The sequence below is a fragment of the Podarcis liolepis genome (genome assembly GCF_965112155.1).
Source record: "Podarcis liolepis genome assembly, chromosome: 4".
Lineage (NCBI taxonomy): Eukaryota > Metazoa > Chordata > Lepidosauria > Squamata > Lacertidae > Podarcis > Podarcis liolepis.
The window spans coordinates 78546570-78574136 of NC_139558.1; the positions used below are offsets into that span (position 1 = coordinate 78546570).

Below are 27567 nucleotides of genomic sequence, written 5' to 3' on the forward strand. Positions count from 1 at the left end.
AAACATGAAAATGCTTCTTTTGTTTCGGCATTGATATCTATTCAAGCAACAAACTGCGGAAAGCTGTGGACAAAGCACCGCAATCTTTGCTCTTTTTACACCCCAGACAGTGTAACTGTTGCACAAAATAATATATCATAACACACCTGCGGCTTGCAAGAGCTTTAAACAACAACAAAAATAACTGCTGAAGTTGTAAATGGGCTACAAAAAGGGAGCAGACTGGAACACATGAAGCTTGTAAAAACAGTAACATTCGTACATATGCACATAAGCTTGCTGCTGATTTGACCTTTCCAGTTTTTAAAAATAAAAATCTCTCCTGCCAACAGATCTTCAGAGTCTACTGCAGTTCCATATAAGTTAAGGATGAAGATCGCAGGTCAGTAAAACGTATGCCTGAATAAAATAGTAAGACTCAAACTGAGTTCTGCTCTGTGGATGAGGCCACATTACAAGTGTTTCCACAGAGTCACTCTGGTCAAACTATGGAACTGCAATGTTTTAATCACAAGGCTGACATGTTCTGTTCTAAGCAGCTATTGCTGTTTTCTCCCTTATTGGCTAGTAATTCCTATATTCCTCCAGGGTCAACCTGGCAAACATAAACAAAATGGGAGAATATCTCTTATAATTTAGTTTCCTCTTTGCTACATGATGCAGCCTAGTAATTAAACCACTCACTTCATAGTGTATCCCTAGCTATGCTCTGGCAACTAATAACATTACTATTGTTTATTTATAAAATGTATATACTGTTTAATATTTAAAAATCTCTTTTTTATTTAAAAAAATCTCTTTTTAAAAGCAGTTTATGTACAATATAATTGGAGGGGTCACTATAAATTCCAATAAATACAACTAATAAAAGCTAAATAAGAGCAGAATAAAACTATATCAAAGAAAGAGCTGAGAATTTCACAAAAAATGGAAATAATCATAATAATTTTGCAGCAAATTTCAAGATATTTCCATTCTCTAATTCACTGGTATATTTTGTGGCATTAATATACCTTTGGCCTATGACTACACTCTTGTTTCTCTCACTGCACACATCCAACACATGGGTTTCCCAGATCACATTATTATGGCTTTTTGTTTCCTCATCATTTACATACTGAGCCTAATTCCACCAAGTCTGGACATGGTTCAGAGCTCTTAAAACCATGCACATATCACAATTCTATTATGGCTTCCATTTAAGGATTATTTGGTCCACCAGTTTGCGGCCCCTAAGCAAGATCAACCAAGGCCCAAACACAGTAATTCCTGTGAAGTAGGAGGAATTTATTCTTCCCTCTTTCTCGGTTTTACAGTGATCTGTCACCAATAGTGAAGGTGTAGCCAACTGCAAGGTTTTTGCAAAGTGTGGGGAACGCCTGCAAGACAAGCTCTTGCAATTCCATCCTTCTGGCATTGGCCATAGCTGATAAAAAGACCTCTCTGTCTGTTGCTCCCTGGCTGTGATCGCTCTAGGGCCAAGTGCACTCCTAGAATGCTCAGCCTGGCAGAACCACTTCTAAGCAGACCATCAAGTATTTACTGGAAGGATGTCAAAATCTTTGGAGGCTCCACTGTGGTTTGAGGCAATGATGGGCTTCCTAGGAAAAGACAGCAGGAGGGTGGTAAACCAGGTAAGACATATAAGGCACTTTCTCTACAAAAAACATAGGTAAAGGTAAAGGGACCCCTGACCATTAGGTCTAGTCGTGACCGACTCTGGGGTTGTGGTGCTCATCCCGCTTTACTGGCCGAGGGAGCCGGCATACAGCTTCCGGGTTATGTGGCCAGCATGACTAAGACGCTTCTGCGAACCAGAGCAGCGCACGGAAACGCCATTTACCTTCCCGCTGGAGCGGTACCTATTTATCTCATGGAACTTTGAAGTGTCAGGCATAGCCCTATTGGCTTTAGCCCAAACGTAGCAGAGTTTTCCTGCACAGCGAAGAAGCTAGTCGCGGCGGTAATGACTAGTCAGCTAGACTCAGAATAACTATTTACAGGATTTATTAAAAAAGGAAAAATAAAACCAGCAGAGTTTCTGCATACAAATCAAAGCAAAATAAATCCTCTCTTTCTCTCTCTCAAAACCATACACAGCACTTCTAACTCCTAACACACCTCACATCAAACTGAGCTAGCAATCCTAGATAACAGAGTTGAGTGCTGGTCGTTAACCAATCAGAGTGAGTAGTTTCTAGGTCAAGCAGACCTGGGCTTTCTGCCAAGAGTAAATTGACACCAGCTTGAGTTAATTGTGTGAAGCTAGAATCTGCAAGTTTCCCACGAGAACCAATTAACAGAAACTGAACACCCCCTCACAGATTCTGCTGAACAATTAACATCAAATACACCTATGTAGGAGATCATTTTTCCAGCAAACCTAAACCCTTGCACATTCGCTTGTTCTTTATCTTTGCCAATGGTTTAGTTAATACATCTGCTACATTTTCTTCACTTGATACATAAGTACAGGTGATTACATTGTCTTGTACACAGCAACGTACATTTTGGTATTTTACAGAGATATGTTTGGAACGCGATTTGAAACCCTCTGTTTTACTTAAGGTTATACAAGCTTGATTATCAATGTAAACTTGTACTGGTTCTCCACAATTCACATTTAAATCTGTCAACAAATGCTTGAAATAAATCACCTCGTTGCACAATTCACTCAATGCGGCGTACTCTGATTCCGTTGATGACACACTTACAACGTCTTGCTTGCGTGACCGCCAGCTGATTAAAGCTCCACCGACCATTATGACTAGTCCTGTGACAGATTTTCTATCTGGCAAATTTCCCCAGTCACTATCACAGTAGCAACTCAACATTTCATCCTCGGAAGAATTTAATTGTAACATATAGCCAATTGTCTGTTTGAGATACCTCAGAACTTGTTTTACCCCTTTCCAGGCATTTAGTGTGGGTTTTGAGACCAATCTACTTAATATGCCTACTGCATAGCTAATATCAGGTCTGGACCACTGTGCTATATACAATAAACTTCCAATTACAGAGTGATATACATCAGGATGTTCAAATTCAGGACTCTCATCTATATGAAGTGTTTTTTATGAAACCTGGATCCATAGGCACCGCTGCCCCTTTGCAATCCTGCATCCTGTATGTAGTCAGTAGTTGTTTAACTTTGTTCTGCTGACTAATTAGGCAGCTGCCATCTTGGGCCCAGCACACTTCCAACCCTAGATATGTCCTAACCGGGCCTAAGTCCTTCACTTTGAACTTACTGGACAATTGCTTGGCAAACCTTTTAGTTTGTTTATCTGTTTTACAGGCATACAATACATCATCTACATAAATCAGACAAAACTCTTGATCACTGCCTGTACCACGTACATAAACACAATTGTCAGCTGTACTCTGCTTGAAACCAAATGACACTAAGGCCTCATGGAAACATTTGTTCCAAGATCTTGCAGCCTGTTTGAGACCATATAGAGCTTTGTTTAATTTTAGCACTCTATTGGAACCTGTCTCATAACCAGGCGGTTCGGCTAGATACAGGTCTTCTGATATTGATGCATGTAAATATGCAGTCTGGATATCAAAATGGTTTAACAGGAGTTTTCTCTTTGCTCCAAGCGTTAAAATCAGCCTTACACTGTCCCCCTTAGCAGTAGGGGAAAAAGTTTCGTCATAATCTTTTCCAGGCCTCTGAGAATATCCTTGAGCCACTAAACGAGCTTTGTATTTGTACTCTCCTGTCACCAGAGGTTTAAGTTTGTACACCCACCTGCAGCCTACAATCTTTGCCCCCTCAGGCGCTGCTACTGGTGTAAAAACCTTGTGCTCATTCAGAGAGGACATCTCTTCCTCCATTGCCTGTTTCCAGAGCTCTGCCTCCTCTTTTGGTAACTTTAACACCTCCTGAAAACTCTTGGGTTCTGCAATTACACTAAACACATTTGCAGTATCTGGAGAAAAACGCACCGGAGGCACTCCTTTGTTTTGTCTTTTAGATCTTCTGGGAGAAAATTTTTCTTCTGACCCACTTTCCTCCTCAGAACTACGACCTCTCTTTTGTTGCTTAGCAACTGGGCTCTGGCTAACTCCACTTTCTTGAGAGCTCTTATCTGAACTTTCCTCCCCCTCAGACTCTGATTCTCTGTGTCTACCTTCAGAGTCATGAAGCTCCTGGGAAGGTTCAAACCAAACCTCAGTATTGGCATGTAGTCTCTCCCAGCCACTATGTTCACAAAAACTGGCATTCCTGGAGATCACAATGCCATTTGTCCCTTCAGCAAAGCGGAAACCCTTTCCCAGCTCCTGGTAACCCACAAACACTAACTGTTTGGTCTTAGGATCTCCCTTCTTTCTCATTTGTTTCGGAATTAATACCCAGGCTTTTGATCCAAACACATGCAAATGGTCAATTTTAGGTTTTTTCTGAAACAATTTAAAGTACGGGGTTGTACCTATTGTTTGATGAAAGAGCCTATTTTGGAGATAACACGCGGTGAGCATGCTCTCCCCCCAATAAGACATGGGCAAATCAGCATCAGCAAGCATGGCAAACATCATATCTTGTAAAGATCTGTTTTTTCGCTCTGCAACGCCATTCTCCTCTGGGGAAAAAACGTTCGTTTTTCTATGCCCAATGCCACGCTTTTGTAACCAATCTTTAAAGGCATTTGACATAAATTCGCCACCTCTGTCCGTCTGAATCCTTTTGAGTTTAACAGACAGAAATCTTTCCGCAGATGCCACCCAGCCTTTAAACTTAGTGAACACGTCACCCTTATTTTTCATGGGAAAAACCCAAGAATAACGCGTGGCGTCATCCACAATTGTTAGTGAAAAACGCAATCCACCCCTGCTTACAGCAAATGGACCAATTACGTCCATGTGAACCAGCTGTAGCGGTGACTCACTAACTCTGTCACTTCTGGGGTAAGAGACTCTGTGGGTTTTAACCTTTTTACACACATTACAATCAAGGTACTTGTTACAACTCTTTAAATTACCCCCATCAGCCAATTCAGACATTTTTAGTACACTTTTCCAGCAAGCATGCCCCATTTTCCTATGCAATAAGTGCACACAGTTGTCATGTATAGCTTTGTTATTCACTGCAGGCTGAGATTTACTGACTACTGCTGCAACTTGAGATCCTGCTTTAAGCCAAAACAAGCCTCCCTCTGACTTAGCAGTGCCTAAAATCTCACCAGCCTTCTTAATAATGCAACTGTCTCCTTCAAAATACACTTTAAACCCAGCTTTTAGCAAACAATCTACAGACATCAGATTGCTCCTTAATGACGGCACACAAAGTACATTTTGCAGGCATTCACGAAGACAAGGAACAAAAACTGCACCCCCCGAAATCACTTCGGAAGTACTTCCGTCTGCTAGAGCCACCTGGCTGCGCTGTGCTGAGTTCTTGGAAACAAACAATTCATCTGAATTTATGATGTGGCGAGACGCTCCCGAATCGACCACCCAGACAGCTTGTTTCTCATCAGCAATCTTGACCTTGGCGGTCACCAGCTGAGCCGACTGTTTTCGTTTGAAGAATTTCTTTTTACGCTGCTGCTGCTGCTGATCTCGTCTCTGCTCCTGCACCGGCAACTGAGATTTGACCAACTCCGGACATTGTCGTTTTAGATGCGCTGAAGACCCACATCGGAAACAACGCCTAACAGCAAACGCTGACTCCTCACCAGTACGCTGCTTTTGCGTCACCTCTGGCACGGCATGAGAACTCCTTCCAAACCGCCCGCCTGTAGAAGCCTCTGCAGCCAACGACCTTTCTTGCCTCTTCTGCCATTCTTCAATCAAACGCCCAGTAACGTAACTGACTGATAAATCACGCTCCTGTATGCCTTCTAGAGACAAAACTAAATTATCCCAGCTTTCCGGGAGAGAACTCAAAATAATAGCCACCTTCTCCTGCTGGTCTAATGCACAGTCTCTTTCCTGGAGCGCAACAAACTTTAACTGTAAACTGTGTAGGTGTTCCTGCATTGTAACCCCAGGCTGTAACATTGCCTTGTACAATGCCTTGCGAATGAACAGCTTGGAAACCGCTGTCTCACGCACATGGAGTTCTTTAAGTGCTTGCCACACACCTCTAGCTGTCTTGATTCCCCTCACATACGGCAACTGGGAATCTTCCAGCCCCAAGACAATTGTGGCCCTTGCTCTTTGGTCTTTATCGAGGTCTTCATCATCAGGCTTCGTAGGAAACTTACTCACCACTTGCCAGAGACGATCCCTCTGCAGCACTGCCTGCATGCGTTCCGACCACAGCAAGTAATTGGAGTCATTCAGACGCTCAAAAGCCATCTGAACTGGTTGTGAGGCCATCTTGAGAGCGATGTCCCTGGAACCCGGAACCAGCTACTCACGACCACCGAGAGAGAAAACAGGAACCACAGCACCCAGCACTCACACGCTGCAGCTGTTGTCCTTGCGTCCACTGCGTCACCAGCTCACCACAGTCAGGAACCAGCCAGTGTCCATCTGCTGCACCAACAGGAACAACAACTTCTGGAACTACTGGAACCAACGCCGTTGATGCTGACACCACCGCAACTCAGGCTGGCACCACAATGCCCATAACCTCATGGAACTTTGAAGTGTCAGGCATAGCCCTATTGGCTTTAGCCCAAACGTAGCAGAGTTTTCCTGCACAGCGAAGAAGCTAGTCGCGGCGGTAATGACTAGTCAGCTAGACTCAGAATAACTATTTACAGGATTTATTAAAAAAGGAAAAATAAAACCAGCAGAGTTTCTGCATACAAATCAAAGCAAAATAAATCCTCTCTTTCTTTCTCTCAAAACCATACACAGCACTTCTAACTCCTAACACACCTCACATCAAACTGAGCTAGCAATCCTAGATAACAGAGTTGAGTGCTGGTCGTTAACCAATCAGAGTGAGTAGTTTCTAGGTCAAGCAGACCTGGGCTTTCTGCCAAGAGTAAATTGACACCAGCTTGAGTTAATTGTGTGAAGCTAGAATCTGCAAGTTTCCCACGAGAACCAATTAACAGAAACTGAACATTATCTACTTGCACTTTGACGTGTTTTCAAACTGCTAGGTTGGCAGGAGCAGGGACCGAGCAATGGGACCTCACCCCATCGCGGGGATTTGAACCACCGACTTTTGATCAACAAGTCCCATACCCTTCCATTATTGCTTGAAAAGCACTTTGACTCTCCAGGTATGCTCCAGCCTCACATAATTTAGTTTCAATAAGAATCATTTTCCTTTAACTCTTTTTATGCAAACACTTATGTGGTCATTTATAATAGCAGCTGAAGCGAAGCTACGACAAATTGTTGCCCTGTGGGATGCTCCTGTTCAGGGTTTCAGTCACTTCAACATGCCCGTTTCCAGTATACTTCATCCCACGTTCCTTGCCTAGGAGAGCATTTTACCACCTTTGCCTGTTTTACCACCTGTGGCCATTCCTAGACAGAGACGGCTTAGCAACAACGATTCATACACTGGTAATCTCAAGATTGGATTATTGCAATGAGATCAATGTGGAGCTGGCCTCAGGTTTGCTTGAACACTGCAGTTAGCACAAAATGTCGCAGCTAAGTGGGACACCACATCACATGCACATATTACCAATGCTTAAAGAATTGTACTGGCTGCCAAGCCAAGTTTAGGTAACGAAGTTTGAGATAAGGGTATCTGAAGGAATGGCTCTCTCTGTGTAGAACTACCTATCCTCTACAGTTATCAGAAGAAGTCTTCTGGGTCATGCCATGCCCTATGGAAATTCAGCTTATGACTACTCAGAGAGAGGCTGCCTTTGTAACAGCATCCATCTCAGGGAATGATTTCTACCTGGATTTCAAACAGGTACAACAGTATAGATACTTCATTGGCTAGTAAAATATGCCTGTTCACTCTGGTATTGAGGACCTTGGATACATTTTTATTGTTCCTTAGATATGTCAGATGTAACATTTTATTCTCTAATGGTGTTTAATGTGTTTAGTGGATTGACTTAAGTTATTTTATTGTACACTGCCTTGGTAACTTGTGAACAAAAGATAACATATACACAGTTGTCATGCTTGTAACAAACAAATTGCCTTTCTGCCTCCTGCTCAACTATCAGTCAGCACATTCTGTGGACCATTTTTCAGTTATTATTAGGTGCCCCCACCCTGCCCTAAAGATCTTTCAAACTTCTCTATAAAACCCTGGTATTTCCCTGACTACTGTGCAGGGATGCCCTTTTGAATCCGTGAAGATCCATAGTCAAGAGAATGAATTCACTCTAAGATTATGGGATCTTGTCACAAAATATGCCCATTATTCAAAAATTCACTTCAAAATATGCAAAACAAGTTTGACAAACTTTTCTCATTTGAAAGCTTCTATGATGAACATTGACAAAATGATTACACCAGAAAATATAATCCTAACCTTTTTACTCATACAAGTCCCCTGAGTAAAATGCAGACATATAAAACTAGGAAAAAAATCAAAGACCTTGTTAAACTGAGGCATAGAACTTGGAATAAATGGAACCTGGATGAGAGTACTGGAAGCTCCCAGACAGAATCACAGTATGAACATCCAAGAAAACAAAAATATAATTTTAAAAACATTGCACTAGTTATATCTGTGAATACAAGTGGTGATGGTGGGACTGGGGGTATGACACTGCCTGTTACTGGTGGAAGCATAAATATAGCCTTCCAGGTTTCCTCCAGATAGTACAGATAGTCTCTATCCAAGGTCAGTTTAAGAATTCATGCTGGCAAAGTACCTTTACTGCTTATAGGTACTATCATGTTGATTTCCTGTTCTTGTAGCACAACAGGTACAAGAACTATTTGTGAATTTATTACTGTATTAGCTTAAAAAGGGGGGAAAGCAATAGTTATTGAAAATAACCCGGCTAATAATTTCCTTCTGACACTTGAGTTTAAAAGGTTAAATTACTATCTGAGGAAAGGTAATCTGGCTGCCTCTCACAGCAGCCTGCAAACTCGGCAATCTGCATAGAGAGGAGTATTTGTCATCATTAGCTGAACTGTGGCAGCTGGTACCCAGGGTGTCCCAGATTCAAGAAGTGGCAAAGGCACTCTCTTCTTTTAACTTGCCATTAGGTGTAGCATGTTTCATAAGCAACAAGATATTTTGCAATACAGCATGAGACAACAGCCCTGAATACATCTGCATTTTATATGGCATAAAAACACCCTGATGCTGCATAAATAGTATTATTTGCCTTAAGGCTACTAGCTCCAAGCCAAACAACCAATACTTTCCGCAGGAAAAAACAAATGGCTTGTATGAAGAACACTTTGGTCATGATTTTTCTTTAAACTATTAAATTCCAGTTTTTAAATGCAGTTTGAACCCAATAATGATCACATATTAGAGGACATGTAATAAGCTGTGAAGCAGGAAACTCAAATTTATTTTCATGATCCTACTAAATGATAATGCAGCAACTGAAAGCTTTTAAATAAAAGCTACAGATAACATCACATCAGTGGTGTTATTAGAAACTTAAAATGTGTTCTTAATGTGTACTTTGCAAACAATGAACTGACTTGCAGTCTTCTATTCAAACTTGGAAATAAACTTCAAAACAGATCAAATTTAGCATACATTTTTTCCAAATGGGTTTAAATGTGTTGGGGGGGGGGAGAATGCCCAATAGATTCCAAAAAAGGCTTTCCCTAGGAAAATCTGGAGTCAGTTGACTAAAAATCTTTCAAAGACTTTTTCTTTTTTTAAAGAGGCATAAAAATAAAGGTTTGTGGGGCTTGAATTTTTTTTTGTGTGTGTGTGTATCTCAAACCCTTGACAAGATTTTATTATGCACAGGCTTCTACAGTTTCTTCCCCTAGGTTAATAAACATAATTCATACTACACTTTGCATTATTATGTAAACTACTTTTCACAAATAAACTAATTTTTCTGTTAATGTAAAATCTATGCAAATACATGCAGTCATTTATCAGGAAAGCTGACAAGCATTCCATATTGGAAAAGGAAAATGAAACTGCCTAAAGAATAGAGGCAATTAATTATTTCTGTATTTTCTCTCCGTCTGACTTAAGGCACAAAAGTTATCCATCCAGTTAAAACAGCAAATGAAATAAAGAGTTTCTTTTTTATTATTTAAACACATATGGCTTTTGCCTGCAATACTGATCACCGCAAGGTCTGCAGATGCCCATGGCTAAATTGTACACTGGCAGATGGACACAGGGGAAAACTGTGCTAATGCGGCATGGTGAGCAAAACAAATGAAGAACTGAATTTGGTGGTGGGAGGGAGTCTTTCCCCCCATTGAGATATGCCATTTGCTTATAAAGTGCAAATTAGGTCAATAATAAATTTTGTACAATAAATATTCTACTGCTTATTCCATCAGGAGAAATTTAAGAAATCTTGTGCAACAAAAATTCAAAAGGCAGAGACAGAGATACCAGCGGCAGTGGAGATGGAAGTGTGTTGGCAAAGTAAATTTCCTACACAGTTTTATTCTGACTGCTAAATGCTAATAGCACAAATAATGAACATGTTTAATGAGTACAATGAGGCAACTGTGTCCTACGCGTGTGCTGTTATTTTACCTTGGTAAGAGGCAATCTCTCAAGGTGCAGATGAAAATTGCAAACATTAAGGCACAACCTAGCAAATGTGATATTACTTACATATACTTCCTACTGCCAATGAGAAGTCTTTATTTATTAACTGTTTCGTTTTACAGGGTTATTAAAAAAACATGTAGGGTCTAAGTTAGCCTTTGATATACTTGAGAAATGATTTATAGGAGGGAGAGAGAGAATGTGAGTATGGCAGAATATTTACTGGAAATTGTTCAGTATTATTTTTCTAGCAATAACTTTTCTTCTAATAGGCCTGTAAACATGCACAAAGTTGACTTGAAATTACTCTTTCAATTATAACCGAACGTCTAAAATAAATCACATATCCAGTTTACTGTTTTGTACTGTGCTGAATTTTTAAATGAATTTCTAGAGCACATTACACAAGCAAGATTGCTTCAAAATAATTTAGTGACACCATGCAATATTCTTAAAATACCAGAGTATTTCTGCTCTAACTTTATAAACTACATCTGGAAAAGAAATATACAACCATTCCAACCAACGGCAAAAAGCATTACTCAGAACATTATGATTCTGTTAAAAAAACGTTTGCCATTGGTTGAAACGGGTATTCATTTCTTTATAGAGGTGACCATGAATAAGCTGTTTCCAGAGTTAAATTGGAAGCACTATCATACATTTTACAGGGAAGAACAAACAAAGGGGATGAAAAATGGTTAAGAAATGAGCAAAGATATCCATTCGGAAGAAGGACTTTTTAATGGAATCTATCACTTGATTGTATCACATTGTCTGAATCAGATTTCACTTTTATAGCTACAGAGTTTGTAACACTGTTCAAACACATTCATGTTACTCATAAAAAATGTAAATGGCTTGTTTTATATTTCAAACATCAAACCCTTTTGAAAATCGCATTCCTCTTTTCAATGTACTGAATGCAACCATGAGCCCCATGTACACAGTGCTTTCTAACTCGGGATGTGGAAAAGTGCCCTCTGAAAATTTGATGGTTTTATCAGAACACGTATGGCTTCCCTTGAGATTCATCTGATGTTCTGCCATAGAAATGACTCCTAAACTCACTTCAAATTTTGCTTTAGGACTCCTTTTCTTTTCAATGGAAGGAATATTATCTACACTCACACAAGCTTTTCGTCTTGCATGTGCTGAGAATTTCTCTCTTGTTGAAAACAAGAGATTGCTACTAGGCAGACTGGAAATGTATTCAAGAGGAGTGTAGCGATATAATACTTAAAATGAAGTTTGATTCCTGAATTTGAAACATATTTATCTTGTTTCTTGTTTTAATATGCAGTATGAATTTACTTCCAGATGAGATACAGCATCAAAGATTCCTGTCTTTGTAGAGCTGGTTCTCCTTTTTCTACTCCCTCTTTGTTCACAAATTAATCTTCTGTGTATGTAAACAATAATACAACTCTCCAAACGTTACAGCGTATGTGGACAATAAAACAATTTCCCAAACAATATAGGATGAAATCTCCATTTTGTACTTTTTCAAACACCAATGGGAGATTATGCATGGATGGCAGGTTATTGTCTCATTCCCCCCCCCTTCCTTTCAGAGAAATATCAATACTCTAAATCCTGTTTAAATTTTGTTACATGTTCCTGTGCCTCTCAATACAACAGAGAAGGCTGTAACTCTAAAGAATGTGGTCCAAAACTGAGTAATTCCATGCAAAGAGGGGAGGAGTTGTGAGCTGGAGAAAGACACTCCCTGTCATCAAGGCTATTTGGGCCCCAAATGATAGCATTAACTCAGGAAGCACCTTCAGACTATAAATTTACTCTATTCAGGAGGAGTACAGTTCCATTCAAGACAGGTCACCTATTCAATTAGTCGACTTTAGAACTACCTACAATCTATGCCCAAATCTTGTCAAGAGTCTTTCTTAACCCTTATCCAACCACCAGTCCAGCACGTGAACAGTCTCTCCCGATTCAGATGGAACGGAGACACAGAGTGGTGTCATCCACACACTGATGATAACACACCACAAATTCCCAGATAACCTTCATCAGGGACTGAATGGAATCTTGTGGGGCCCACAACCTAACTGTCAGAGAGCCAAGCAGAAATCACCCAATGCTACTTTGTGGTATTGATCCTGCATTTAGGAACAAAACCACTGTAACATTGGCCTCAAATGTCAATCCCTAGCACTGATACAGAAGACTGCCACAGCCAATGGCATCAAAATCTGCTGTGAGAGCAATACAAGTAATCTATGCGGGTGACCAAGGCTCTGTCAATGCCAAAACATGGCCTGAAACCATATGGAAATAAGCCTCAAAACAATTTCCTCCAGGGACACCTGAAGTGGACTGGAAATGACCTATCCAAAAAAGAGGGCCTTTCTGACCAGGTGGTATAATAATAATAATAATAATAATAATAATAATAATAATAATTTATTTGTACCCCGCCCATCTGGCTGGGTTTCCCCAGCCACTCTGGGCAGCTTCCACAAAGACAAAAAATACACTAAGTTGTATTCGTTGTCTAAGTACAGTGATATCCTCTTAAAGATACACACACATGTACAAATATTCCTCAATCACATTCCCTTCAGTTGCATTTTTATATAAAACCTAAAAAAGGTAAAATTTTAGCATTTTTCAAGTGGTTTCTTCAGCATTTTCAGCATCTCAGCTTTATACTTTTAAAACTAGAGGATAAACAAGCACTATAATCAATCGGGGGGCTTTGGCAAAAGCCTATTTGACAACCCAAGAATATCACGTCTACTGGATGTTTTCTGTGTAAATGAGCAGCTACTCTTACCCCTAAAAGAAAAAGAAAAGAATCCCTTTTAAGGTTATGTGTCTGCACCAAATTGTTTATTTCTGGGACAAGGAGGGTCTCTCACATATGTCTCTCTTTGCCCTGATAAAGTCCTGTGCTATTAGTTTTCATGGCACAGCATAAAGAAACTGCATGTGTTTCTTACCAACAGATGATGCATGGAGACGCATGTGAAGATGGACTTCACCCCTGTGTCTATAGAGAAGAACAGTGGGGGAGAACTGCATTAAGTAGAAAATCTGGAAAACCTTTCGCTGCTGCTAGTGTGTGTGCGTGGTTGTGTGTACATGTACTCCAGCCTGCTGTTTGACAGGCATCCTGAGACAACATACAGATAAAATGAGTGCTTCCTTTAAAAAGTACCCACTAACCCCCTCCCTCCAAAATCAATCCTAATTAAGGCAAGTACAGTGATGAGGTACAGACTGCACAAGCTGTTTTCAGTACATCTCTCAAGAAAAGCAGCTGGTGTAGAAGAACTTAAAACGTTAGTGAGACAAACCTCCCTTTGTAACAAGCCACATTGACCGTTCCTCAACAAGGTTGGTTATATGTACCATTCTAGCTTTCATAATGCATTCTGTGCTTGCCTGGAAAAGGGGTTAGGCGGATATGTCAGTAGTTTTCTTGTTTTTAAAATAAAATAAAATAAAAATATTATATTGACCACTTTCAAGTCTTTTAACAAGAAGCCAAATATTTGCATGCACATGTAAGTTCAGGTATTTCGCATCCAAGTTTTTTCGAGAATGTTTGGGTAAATGTTATTCAGCTTTTAATTTTGTTAGTTAGCTTTAAGTGCAATCCTTGGCAACCTCAATTTGACGTGATTCTTCTGATGTACTACTAGAATAAAAGATGCAGCAAGGGGTTTCCCTTTGACATCTTCCGTAGTAAATTTTTAAGATTTATCTACAATTAAATATTTGGAGAGAAAGAAAAAGGCACAAAGAAGAACTATAAGGAAGATCATGAAATAAGCTGCATGTGATTGAAAATGAAAAGTGAAAGCGGGCGGTGAGGCCTATGAAAATGTATCCCACAATAAACCTGTTAGTCTTCAAGGCGCCTGGGGACACTCTGTTGTTTTGCTGCAATAGGGCAACACAGCTACTGCTGGAAGTTACAGACCACAGAGACACTGAGAGTGAGTTTTACCAGCACAAAGCAAGCAGCAGAAAGCAGCAAAGAAAGAACTGCAAATGGAGACAGGATGCATGGCTGTCCACCAGTTATATAGCAATGACATTTAGGAATGGATACCATATTTTATAGACCGTTGAAGAGCACGGCTCAAAAAGGAAGAAGCAGCAAATCCTAGGTGCTAGCTTCAGCTTTTTGCAAGCCAACAGCAGTTATTTACCTTCTACCCTAAGCCAATATTTCAGATTTTTGTTTTATGATGCCCAGGTAAGCAGTTGCCTCCAGTCTTCTTGACACACTGAAGTACAATGTGGACAGCTGCTTCATCCAGTCAGTAAAAGAAAGGCAGGAAAATGACATTCCATCAGGACTGAGCCTACCACTAGGCAGAAAAGTGTGGCTGCCATGGAGGGGGTTGGGGACAGATGTAGCAAAGTGTTGGCTGACAGAGCTTTGCCTGTCCTGCAACTCCTAAGCAGATTTTCCTCAAATTTCATGTTGTTTTGATTTTATTAGTTGTTGGTCTTAATACTGCATTGCTTTTAGACTTTTGAATAAAGGTGTGGTTCAGACATTTTCTGAACTGCCCTGGGATGCAGTGGAGGACATTGGCAGATGGACAATGTTGAGGTTAAGATTCAGTTGCCAGTGCAGCTGCAAATTGTGGAACAGAGGTTGGGGGAGCACCATCTTGTGCTTTGTCTCAGGCAGCTCAGTGACTTGGGCCACCCTGAATTCCACATTTTTAATCACAGCTTGATCTGCTTTAAAGTGTAGTTTGGGGAAAAACTTGCATGAGTGTTGACTTTTTGGATAATCTGTCATGGCTTCATCCGGAATTAGAATATTTAAAGAATGTGTTCCAGAGGAGATGCATTTCATATCACTCATCAAAATAATTTCTCCAGCAATCATTAATGGGGACATTTAGAGACATTCCTCACACGGGCAGAGGAAGCATTACTGAAAGCACTGCTGCCCTGTATATTTTAAGGTTGCTATTGTATACTCACTTATCTGGGAGTATGTCTCACTGAACTCGTGAGGATTACTTCTGAGTAAATGCATGTAAAATTATATCACAGCTAGACAGTTATAACCATTGAAGCTCAGCAAGACTCATTTCCAAGTAAAGGAAATTTACTCTTCTGGAGAATCAATTTCTCTTCTGGAGAATCATAGGACAGTAGAAATTCTGCTTTAAGTCGTCCCCCCCCCCAAGAGTAGATAGTCCAATACTGAGACTTTGCATATTAGAGAGAGAGAGAGAGAGCTTTACTATGGGGCTGCAGTTTATATTGTTGCTGTTGGCATCCATCTGTCTCGAGAGTCAATGGAGTGCACCTCCAGGAGTGAAGTCAAACTGCTGTGTTAGCAGCACCAAAGTGACCTTCCTGGGGAGCAAACCTGGGCAGTGTGCACGGAGGTCCTGGGCTGCCCAGACAACAAAACACCCCTCTGGGCCTTGCTGATGTGGTCCAAAGGAAAGCAGAGCAATACCTTTTGCACTAGCTTAGCTGCAGGAGTTGCTGGCACACAAAGCACCATCTAACTGTCTTAGGTAAAGTACCCCACTCTAGATTTGTGTAGGGTTTACTCCTTAGCCCTTTCTTCTCCTGAATATATACCCCAAAGCAGTACAGGTTTAGAACTAGAGTTTTCCTTCCCTTAGATGGGCTATCTTCCAAGGTGGACAAGCCCTATCTGGACCTCACTTCCCTCAACAGAATGTGCATAAACTGCCTTATTGGACCCACTATTGGTCTCATCTGTTCAATCTGCTGGAGCCCGTCTTCACATACAGGGAAAGTCACAAACTCACCGAGGGTTTGAGACCCCTCGGCTACCCTCAACCAGCCAGTTGGAAGTCACTCCTGGGGTTTGGCTGCTGTCACATGCTGAGAGCTTCTAGGAGCCATAGGTGAGAGCTGAGTGCAGCATGGTGACCAAAGATGGTCAAACTATGCTAGAAGGATCACCAAGGGTACTACCCCTCCCCTAACACCTCACAAACCCCAGTTAAGACTGGTGCTTGCTATTTATTTTAACTGGAGTTTTTTGTTCAGATCTGCCATTGTTGGTTTCTATATTGTGTTACTTTAATATTATTCTAAGCTACTTCAAGTGGTCTATAACTCAAAAGCTGTGACACAAGTGATTTTAAATCTGAAAAATTGATTTGCAAAATAGTTTCCAAATTTCAACTAAAGAATTATTAGATCATGGTATATAGAAGTCACTAAAATAAAGCTGCTGTGTTACTATTGTTATTGGCCTTTTTTGGCATAAGAGTGTGTTACTATTCATTCCTGCTAACTCTATGGTGCCAGCATGCAGTATGGTCCATACACAGCTGTGTTGCCATGACATTTCCCTTTACTAATGCCAGTTCAACCAAAACCTCTCCATCTACAAACGCATCAAATACCATAATGTCCATAAGTCATACAATGGCCTGTGCTGTTGCAACTACTGAGAAAAGATGCAACAATGCCCAATTTGAAAAAAACTAGTGCCACAGGCTAACAATGGCTGAGCATATGTGGTTGATACATCTCCATCAGTTGCAGCAGTAACAAGGATTTTCTACCAGCCTCTGGACCTTGGCTTAATTGAATCCAGATATTTCTTTGGTTTCTCAGGATAAGTGGCTTCTTGTTAATGGCTATAAGGAGTAGCAGTATAGTATGGAGGTGACTAGTGGTGGAATGCTTTTGAATTTGCCTTGAACTATCCACTAAATTTGTGACACTTCTAAAAATCAGGTGTACAGCAATTTGTTGCCTTGCAGATTCTCAGTACCTAGGAATTTCACAGCTTAAATCAATATATTTTTTAAAGTTCAAAATCACAGCATAAAAGTTTGAAAATACTGTGTTGCAAAATCCGGTTCTAACTCCAGAAACACAGATGCTGTGTGACTCTAGGCACTACTTCCAGAAACACTGGTTTCAGCCCAGTGTAATGCATTCCTAACAGTGGCCTATTAAAACTCATGCTCAGCTTCATACCTACAATGATTCATTTACAACTTCTGCCTCTGAATACTTGTGGCAGATTCCATGTGACTAAAAGAAAAGCTATGTATTTTTCTCACACTGGTTTCTACCTAGTATCATGCATAATGGTGGCCTTAGATGTGAAAAATAGATCTCAAAACAGCCCTTACTTGGGAGGCGAATTAAACTAAAATCAGTAGGACGCTTCTGAGTAAATGTGCTTAAAGTGAGGTAAAAATTCATTTAAGCACGAGTACTTCACAATAATTAAGGCAGCTTCTGTGCATCATGCTAACCATCCGAATAACATCTGATAGTATATGAATGTGTTTTAATCTTTTGTGCATTTTTACTTATGTCTGCTTCTAGAAATTCAGTTCCCTCTTACAAACGATGCCTTTCTGGTCATCCTGTTCACTCTGTTAAACAATACATTTTGGAAATCTTGTTTATAGGAAAGATTACTTTAAGCTTTCAAAGCTGTTTATCCAACACATGCTGCTTCATTTTCAAGGTCAGTATTGAATATTTTAGTCACTTAATCACATACAACATGAAACAGTAATGAAAGTTCTGTTGGATGACCCACTGCAGATGCAGTAGATTAAAGGGAGCTAATCCCCCCTGATTCCATGGACCATTCTGGGTTCAGGAAAAAAGAGCATTCCCAAAGTAGGATTCTTAAAACGTCACTGTTGGACTGCTTTAACTGAAATCTGGCATGCTGAGAATGTCTGCTTTTGATGCAGTTGATAAATAAATAAACCATATTATCCTGCCTGCTATTTACTTGCCAACACTATACAACCTGTTGTTGCAAAGAGGAAAGTGTGTTTGTCTTAAACATTCTTCTAACAACACTGAATGGTTTATTTAAAACATAACAGAGAGATCTTAGTGGTTGTTCTCAAGTGTCCAGAAGAACAGAATGTAGTATAAATACTATTTTGGAAATTTACAGAGATACTTTGGCTTATTTTTGGCACAGCGCCATAACTAATCTGTGAGAAACATTATTTGGATATTACCCACTATGCCTGAGCTCTGTGAGTGACATAAGACTCTGTGTGATACACAGTACTCACATGCGATTTTTGCTTGTACTGTTTTAATTCTTGCTTCCCAATAATCATAGCACTAAATTATATATCTGGGGAAAGCAGTTAGGATAGTGCTTTGGCAGAGGAGGGGGAATGAAAAAACTGCATTTCAAAGAGACAGGAGAAGAGGCTTGAGCAGCCCATGGCAGCTATCAAAACACAGATTATAAAATTCCCTCCTCAGACATGCTGTGATGGATTATCTGGGACATGGGAAACAGGACAACAGACAACAACCATCCCTAAACATCATTACAATACTGGGTTTGGGGTCCAGTGAGTGGGGGCACTTCTCAGTCAGAATGCAAAGGAGGCAGGCAGAGAATTGGAAAACTGTATCAACTTAACCGCAAACGGAGTCACTGTGGAAATAACCCTGTTCACCTTTTTTTTCCAAAAGCCGAATGACACTGCTGAAATATTTGTAATAGATTTGCAATGTTTTGGAGAAAGGAAGTAACAAGGGGAGGGAAAAGAGCAGAGAACATAATTCTCTCTAGACCAGCCATGGAACACTCCCATCAGCCTCAGCCAACATGGCCAATGGAATGATGGGAGCTGTAGTTCAGCAAAATCTGGAACAGAGAATGTATGTGTAAAAAAAGCTCTGGGACTGTAACTGTGTCAAGTACTAATGGTATGGCCGCAGTCTTAATTTTTGCATGAGTCGTACCCTGTGAAATTTCTCTCTAAGCAACTGTAAATAAATAAACTTACGCACAAGTCCTTTGTAATATAATAATGCATTCTATCTGCAAATAAAGTATTTAAAAATTATAAACATGAAAAAAGCATTATGGACATTACTCTGATTACCCTTTTAATAGTATGTTTCCCCCCCTTTATTCACTCTTAGTTTGAAAAAGTCATAACAAAAGAAATACAAAAACTCAAAGTCACCATAAATTAAACTGGAAGAAAATACACCTTTATTTTTTTCCCAATGACAATAAAAGTGAATCTGCTACAAAGATGTATGCTTCATTTCTCTAGTGCAAAAAAGAAATTTATTTTGGCTTGCAGGATGATGTGTAATGAAATGGGTGGGGGTGGAGAACTGTTAGAATATCAGATACATTAAATGAGCCTTCAAACCCACTCCAACAACAGGGATAAATAATTCAATAAAACCCACTTCATATTCTGTCTCCCTAGTGCAATACACAGATATTAAAAAACAAGACTTTAAACTTATGAACAGTGGTGTGAAGAATCACAACTACACAAAGAGAATTCAATGTGGCATAAATAGAAGAGCTTGTGAATTCAAAGCAACCAACACTTTTTCTCTAGCTGGAAAGCCAATATTCGTAAAATTACAAATGAAGTTGCTAATTAATAAATTATGTTTGCTGAACATAAAATCAGTCTAGGCACACTTCTTTTCCAACTGAGATAGGCTTTTTGAATAATACTGCAACAATATTGCACAAATTATTTTATGTGAAAGTATAGGAGCGGGAGTTCCCAGCAGAGTCTGTAAAAGTGAGCAAGACTGTGCAACAGGAACAACAACAGCAGAATTTGAAGAAAGTCACTCCTCAGACTTTCCTACACCTTTAATTCCTTACACAATTAGCAGTCCTAATTTCCACTGGGTTATTTTCATCTTGCTATGCTGATAGAAGTCCTTATCGCTAAGACCAAACTTGATTCAGTTGATAGGTGGATGTAATGAAAACAGAAAACTGACTATTTTAAATATAGGAGCATATGTAAAGTGTGCTAACCACCTTCAAACAAGCGTCTTAATTTATATTTTTTCATCTAATGTGAGACTTCCATATGACTATGAAGTCTAAAAGTCTTTGTTAACATTCAGTCCAATTCATCACAAAGAGAAGCACAAGGATTCATTCAATTTAGTTGCATTTGGATTCAGTGCAATTAAAACTGGCATAAATCCTGGCAGGACTAAAATTTAAAAATAAAATTAAAGTTCACATTGAATTTTGTATCTAGACTAGTTTTAAACACCCTTACTACAAGTGGATGTGAAAAACTTCCAAACACCTTTAAAAAAATGCCTTACAAAATGTTTGAAAATTGGAATTAATTTTAATCTAGTATGCTAAATTCTATAACATCATTGTTATGTTACACAGCTTTTCTCAGTGCCTACATGTTATTGTATGCAACAACAAATTCAATATTTTAATATAATAATAATAATAATATAATATTCCCTAAATGTTAGCCTTCTATATTTATTAGATTAAGTTTACAGTTCAAATAAATCAAAATATCTGGACCAACTGCATCAGTTACTGAATTAATTTTAAAGAATCAAAACTTTTAACACTATGTGAAAAGCAGCTTGATCTATAAATTTATAAAGGAATATTTATTCTAGTGAAACTGGAGTTCAATCATTGCCTACAACAGAACCTACTCTCCCAAGTACACAAGCTTGCAGTTTTAGTCTCCAATTCCATACATAGTTACCAAGTAGTAAGTTCCACTGAATTAATTATATTTTACATACAAAGTAGACATGCACAGATCACAATATGAGGTGTAGCAACATTTTGCTAATGAAGGCTTATAAATTTCTGTAATTATTTTATATTTAATGACAATATTCTGCAAGAAACATTAACAACTTTGTGGCGTAACAGATAATTCAACCCATTTATAGCTCAATCTAACCAATGTAAGGAATTTTAAAGGGAGTTAATTCTAACCTTCACCTTATCATTATGGAAACAAGCAAAATATAAGTCTAAAGACTTCGCTGTATGTGTCATCTCAGCAGCTAGAAGAGCATAGAGGAACCACTTCAGGAGAGTGCTTTGTTGTGAAGATTTTCAATTATCACAGAGGAGTTTTGTTGCACCTCCACTGAGAACCGAATTTCAATTTATTACTGTGTGTTTTCCCCTTTACTAAGCGATTCAGTAGTTCACTGCACAGTTCCAGCTAAATTTCTGTATTTGGGCAACACAGCCTGCTCGCTACTAATACAGTACTGTTAAAAAGAAGTGCAGGGGCTGTGCTCCGGGGCCGGGCTCCCGGTTCAGAGGAGCAAAGTCGAGATGCTTGGCAGACTCTCCTTGCGCAGGAGCCTGGTCCCTTCTCCCACCGACCCCCAAACACCCTCGGGATGAAGGAGATAAAATGTGAGAGCGCCACGCTAGTGCCTTTCCCCTTCGCAGGCTCAAGTCTTAGCCTCTTAGAGGCGAGAGGGCGAAGGGAAATAGCAGGACGGGATGCAGACGGGTCTCTTCTCTGCGGGAAAGAGATTTGCTTGCGCAGCGTCTCTCCTGGCGCCCCTCCACCTGTTGTTCGGCTGCTCGACCCCAACCTATCTGCTCGCCCACGATCCTTCCCTGCCCCACGCACATTTCTGAAGCTAAGTTCAGGCAAGGCCACGCTGGTGAGCTGCTGTCTGGAAGCGTCTCGACGCCGTTTGCAATCCCTGCCCAGACAGAAAACGGCCGCGCAGAAAATGCGCGCCCCGCCACATCCTCATCCGCAAAGCCCTGCGTCCACAGGAGGATGCGCTACCGTTGCCTCCCCGCGCCCTGGGCGGCGGCTCCAGTTTCTCCTCCTCTCGCCTCTATCTAATTCAACGACCTAACACGCCAGGAGAAGCGCGCAGTGAAGGCAACCCAAACAGATCGCTAGACGCAAAGGTGATCTGAAGGGCCAAGCAGCCACAAAAGGATCCTAAAGGGACTGGGCTGCTGCAATGCCCAACAAGCGACTTGTCGATGGACTTGCTTGGAAGCAAATGCCTTTAGGGCCGGGCGATAAGGAAGTTCACCATTATCTGGAAGCAGGTCTAATCAATGCAACGAAATAATAATAATAATTGACACCCGAGCTCCGAACGAATTCTGCAAGAGCGCAGGAGGATAAGGTTGCAATCCTATTCCGCTCCTTGGCAGTAAACCCGATTGAACTCAGTTGGCCTTACTTCTAAGTAGACATGCATCAGATTTAAGGGAGCAACTGATAAACAAAGGGGCTTAAATTCAGGGCAAATCAAGCGCGCCTGATTTCTACTGAAATCAATGGGGTTTAGGCACCAGCTTAAGGCTCTAAAATTCTATATTCAATTACTTGAGAGTATGTCCCATTGAACTCAGTGGGACTTAATTACGAGTAGACGTATATAGGCTTGAGCAGCAAATATTTTTTAAACACCCATCAGTCTAGTTTTACGCTTATTAATTGATTTTAATGGATATTTCTGAGCAACATCTTTAGGATGCAGGCTTAAATCCCATTGATTTCGAATTAACTAAAGCGCGCTTAACTTTCCCTAGACAGCACCCAATTAATTTTAACATTAAGATGCTCATAGATGCTTTTGGAAGCCGTTCAAGGGAGAGGGGAAGGTGGAGCTGCTCCAGGGCTCCCCTCCCAGTTCCGAACTGTGTTGCTTCTTGGAACAAGAGAGCAGGCGGCAAACCAGAAGGTTTGGCCGGCTATGCGCAACCAACAGCCCTGCTTGGAGGAACTGGAGGGGATAGTGGCTCATAACTAGAGCTACCCTAAACCTGGACTGTCCAAATGGGACAGAAAAGCTGCCTGCCCGCTTGACCGCGATTTCTCCCGCTCCTCCTCTGTCGCGTTCCCATTACAATCCACCCAGACTGCAAATACAGTCCACACGGGGGTGAGGTGGGGTGCAGAAACCTGCCCACTTCAGACCATTAAGAGTTGCCATTTACTTTGCCACAATGTTGCTGCTAATGACAGCGCAGGCGGCTGGGCACCTTTGCGACACGTGCGGTACACAAAGACGGCAACAAGGCGACTAACTCATTGCTCGCCAGGGCTGCGCGTCTTCGGAAACTCAATCCGGAAAACTGTCAAGCCCGCCAGCGACTGGTCGCTTCCTTCAGCTGCTACCAATCTAAAGAGCCAGGTAAAAAACGCGCCTCCATTTGCATCCAATCGATTGAGACCCGTCAGCTCTCCTTTTGTGCTATTTAATTGGGGAGGAAGAAGAAAGAGGAGGAGGCTGCTGCTCCTGGTACATATTTCCCCTCTATCGTACAACCGGTGACTTTCTAACACTAGGCTAGCCCGGTTGACAAGCGGAGAACTTCCCAGCTGTTTCCAACGTCTATCAGGCAGCGCCAGTTGAAGCCAAGTTTTCGCATGTGATGTCTCCGCTTCCTTTTCCCCGGAGCGAAGCGCCTCTCCAGTTCGCCGGGAGAAGGGTGCCGGGTTCCTGGCACCTGCGGTCCCCTTTGCGCCACGAGCAGGCTCCGGAGGACGCCTGGCGAGAAGAGTGGCAAGCAGTCCTTTCCCCAACAGCCGTAGCCGCCTTCCGCCTCCTCGCCTGCCCAATGGGTCGCTGGCCTGGCTGGTCCCTTTCTGCCACCAGCCCCCTACCTTGAGTTTGTGCGTTTCTCTGTCTCCCCGAGAGGGATTAATTAACCAGGCTGGAGCTGGAAGAGGCTGCCGTGACGAGCCCAGTGGCGATTGGCCGCCCGCCTGCCTGGCCCTGCCTTTATAATTTCCACGCGAGTGCATCTGGGCTCTTATACAAACCAACAGCCAGCTTCTCCTGACATATACACACACTCAGAGACAGGGAGACACACAGAGAGAGAGAGGGGGGGAGAGAGAGAAAGAGAAACACCCAGAAATCCGCCCCCCCCATCTGACTACCAACATTGCGCGCAGACACACACACACTCACACCCCGTGGTGACTCCAGGAGAAAAATAAATGCCTGCTCCGATGTGTTATTATTTTGACTGGTGGGAGCCTGGCTGCAACTGGGCGCAAACTTTGCTTCCCTTTTTTTAACTGCAGCTCTTCCATGCTTTCCTCTGCTCCCTGAAGGATCCTTTCCAACAAAAAACCCAGGGGTTTGTGTGCCTGTGCGTGTTTGGGAAAGACTCCGAGATCTATCCGGGGCAGAAGTGTCCACCTCCAGCCTGCAAGGAGAGAGAAAGACAGCCTGCGAGCGAGCCTCGGAGCTGAGGAGGAGCCGAGCAGCAGAAAGAGCAGCGGCGGCGGCGAGAGCAGCGCCTTTGGGCGGCCTGGGGCTCCGCTTCCCCGCGCCGGGCGTCCGGATTCCCGTCTGAAGTTGGCTCCCGCCTTAGCAGCCGCATTGGATCCCAGCGCGTACTGCGAGACTCCGGTCTACAACCCGGATCTCTGTCCCAACATGATCGCGGCGCAGGCCAAGCTGGTGTACCACCTCAACAAATACTACAACGAGAAGTGCCAGGCGCGCAAGGCGGCCATCGCCAAGACCATCCGCGAGGTGTGCAAGGTGGTGTCGGACGTGCTGAAGGAGGTGGAGGTGCAGGAGCCGCGCTTCATCAGCTCCCTCAACGAGATGGACAACCGCTACGAGGGCCTGGAGGTCATCTCGCCCACCGAGTTCGAGGTGGTGCTCTACCTCAACCAGATGGGCGTCTTCAACTTCGTCGACGACGGCTCGCTGCCCGGCTGCGCCGTGCTCAAGCTGAGCGACGGGCGCAAGCGGAGCATGTCGCTCTGGGTGGAGTTCATCACGGCCTCGGGCTACCTGTCGGCGCGCAAGATCCGCTCGCGCTTCCAGACGCTGGTGGCGCAGGCCGTGGACAAGTGCAGCTACCGCGACGTGGTGAAGATGGTGGCGGACACCAGCGAGGTCAAGCTGCGCATCCGCGACCGCTACGTGGTGCAGATCACGCCCGCCTTCAAATGCACGGGCATCTGGCCGCGCAGCGCGGCGCACTGGCCGCTGCCGCACATCCCCTGGCCGGGGCCCAACCGCGTGGCCGAGGTGAAGGCCGAGGGCTTCAACCTGCTCTCCAAGGAGTGCCACTCGCTGGCCGGCAAGCAGAGCTCGGCCGAGAGCGACGCCTGGGTGCTGCAGTTCGCCGAGGCCGAGAACCGGCTGCAGATGGGCGGCTGCCGCAAGAAGTGCCTCTCCATCCTCAAGACGCTGAGGGATCGCCACCTGGAGCTGCCCGGCCAGCCGCTCAACAACTACCACATGAAGACTCTGGTGTCCTACGAGTGCGAGAAGCATCCCCGCGAGTCGGACTGGGACGAGTCGTGCCTGGGCGACCGGCTCAACGGCATCTTGCTGCAGCTTATCTCGTGCCTGCAGTGCAGGCGCTGCCCGCACTACTTCTTGCCCAACTTAGACCTCTTCCAGGGCAAGCCGCACTCGGCTCTCGAAAACGCGGCCAAACAAACGTGGCGGCTGGCCAGGGAGATCCTCACCAACCCCAAAAGTTTGGAGAAACTTTAGAGGGCCAGCCAGCGGCGGCCTGACACTATTCTTCTCTCTCCCGCGAAAACAAAAGAAAAAACTGCCTTTCTCTTCGGAGGATTCTGCTGGGTTTTACGGGGCAAACGTCGCCCTGCGTTCGTGGAAGAGGCTGCCCGCCTGCGCGCACACGCACACCAAGCCAACTGCAAGTATTATGACTCTTGCCGGTATCCCGGTTTTAAAAGCCTGCCCGGAAAACAAAACGAAACGAAACCGTGTATGATTATCACCAGGGGAAATGCAATATTGGCTGCCGTTTTTAGCCTGATTGTGACCACTCCGCCTAGAAACCAGACCAATGGATTATAACGAGGCCGGGATTTTTGTGCGAGTAAGAGAGAATCTGAAGATGCCACCCAAATAACCACAACCGTTAGATAGGAAAAGAAACAAAACAAACCACAACTGTCCCAACTCTTCCCCTGTACATTTTTTTAAAAAAATTGTATGGAATATTGTGATCTCACATTGTCTTTGAAATTGTGGGTGTTAGTGTTTTGTGATTTGGTGAAAAGAAGTTAAATTGCCATTTTGGATACTTCAGGACATTTTCTGCTCAAGAAGATACCGCTTAAAAAAAAGGTAGATTTTATCATGGTACTTTTGTTACTTGTCTTTTGAAGTGTCTAAGCTAAAAAGAAGTTTACATTTTTTTGTTTCAAATATATTGCTTGTTCTATTTCTACCATTCCATAAATATACTTGAAATGTTATTTAAATATATTCAGAAGAAATTTGGATTTTGCTTATATAATTGTGAATATTGGAATTATATATTGGAAAAATGCACTTGAAATACACTGGATAATTACTTTTTGTGATTTAAATTTCTGTTGCTGATTTTATTTAATTACAAGCTAATAAATAAAAGTAAAATAAATATGCTTAAGAGTTTCAGTGCTGGATTCCATGAAAGCCCTCAGTCTGCTACATTCTCTCTTTTTGGGGGGCGGGGAGGGGCGGTGTAAAGCGGGTCTGAAGCCCTTGACGGCCTGTTAAAAGTAGCATAATTTAAAACGAAGATAAAAATCGGTGTAGCCTACCCTAAAAAAATGGGGTCCTGAAGGCCATCGACATCGGTCACACTCCGGTGTGTGGCAATTAAGCGAGTAACATTTTTACAACCGTCAGGAAATAAATCTACTACTCAAAAGATTTAGTGGGCCAGGCTAACGTGGCTGTCCGGTTTTGAACCAAGCTGAAGGCACGCATTACCCAAGCGAGCCTAGTTTGTAACAAAATTAACAGCACTTGGAGAGAAGGGAGGGGGAAGCTGCAACGTTCAGAGATTTGCGGGGGTCAAGCCAACAGTCGGCAGGTAAAGAATGTTGCTACCTTTGCCCTAAACATCACCAGCCTGGCCATAAAGCCGCCGCCAGTTGTGTTTGGAAAAAGCGAGCGCCGGCCTCTCCGGAGGCCCCGCCGGAGCAAAGGAGCCGCCTCCGCCAGAAGCCCCGTCCTGCCCTTGCAGAGAGCGCAGCAGGCAGTTCCTTCCGGATGCAAACCGCGATTCAGCCAAAGGGCAAATATCCCGGCAAGCATTGAGGGGGTGCAACAATGTGCTCAAGATCTGCCCAGGTGATGCTGTTTCAAACTTCAGCTGCGCTCTGCCCGCGCTTGGATGCGCTGCAGCAAAACCGTTAGACTCGCCATGTTACCCAACTCCATGTTTT

General features: G+C 42.5%; 2 protein-coding genes across 8 annotated transcripts in view; one reads left to right on the top strand and one right to left on the bottom strand.

The window, feature by feature from the left end:
• The window catches only part of NBEA (neurobeachin), a 356767-nt gene that overhangs the window by 120996 nt on the left and 208204 nt on the right, over nt 1–27567 (bottom strand). The window lies entirely within an intron of this gene.
• On the top strand, nt 19589–26776 carry MAB21L1 (mab-21 like 1). The gene has a single exon (XM_083498968.1). It carries the CDS (start codon nt 24794–24796, stop codon nt 25871–25873), a length of 1080 nt encoding a protein of 359 aa, XP_083355094.1. The 5' UTR covers nt 19589–24793; the 3' UTR covers nt 25874–26776.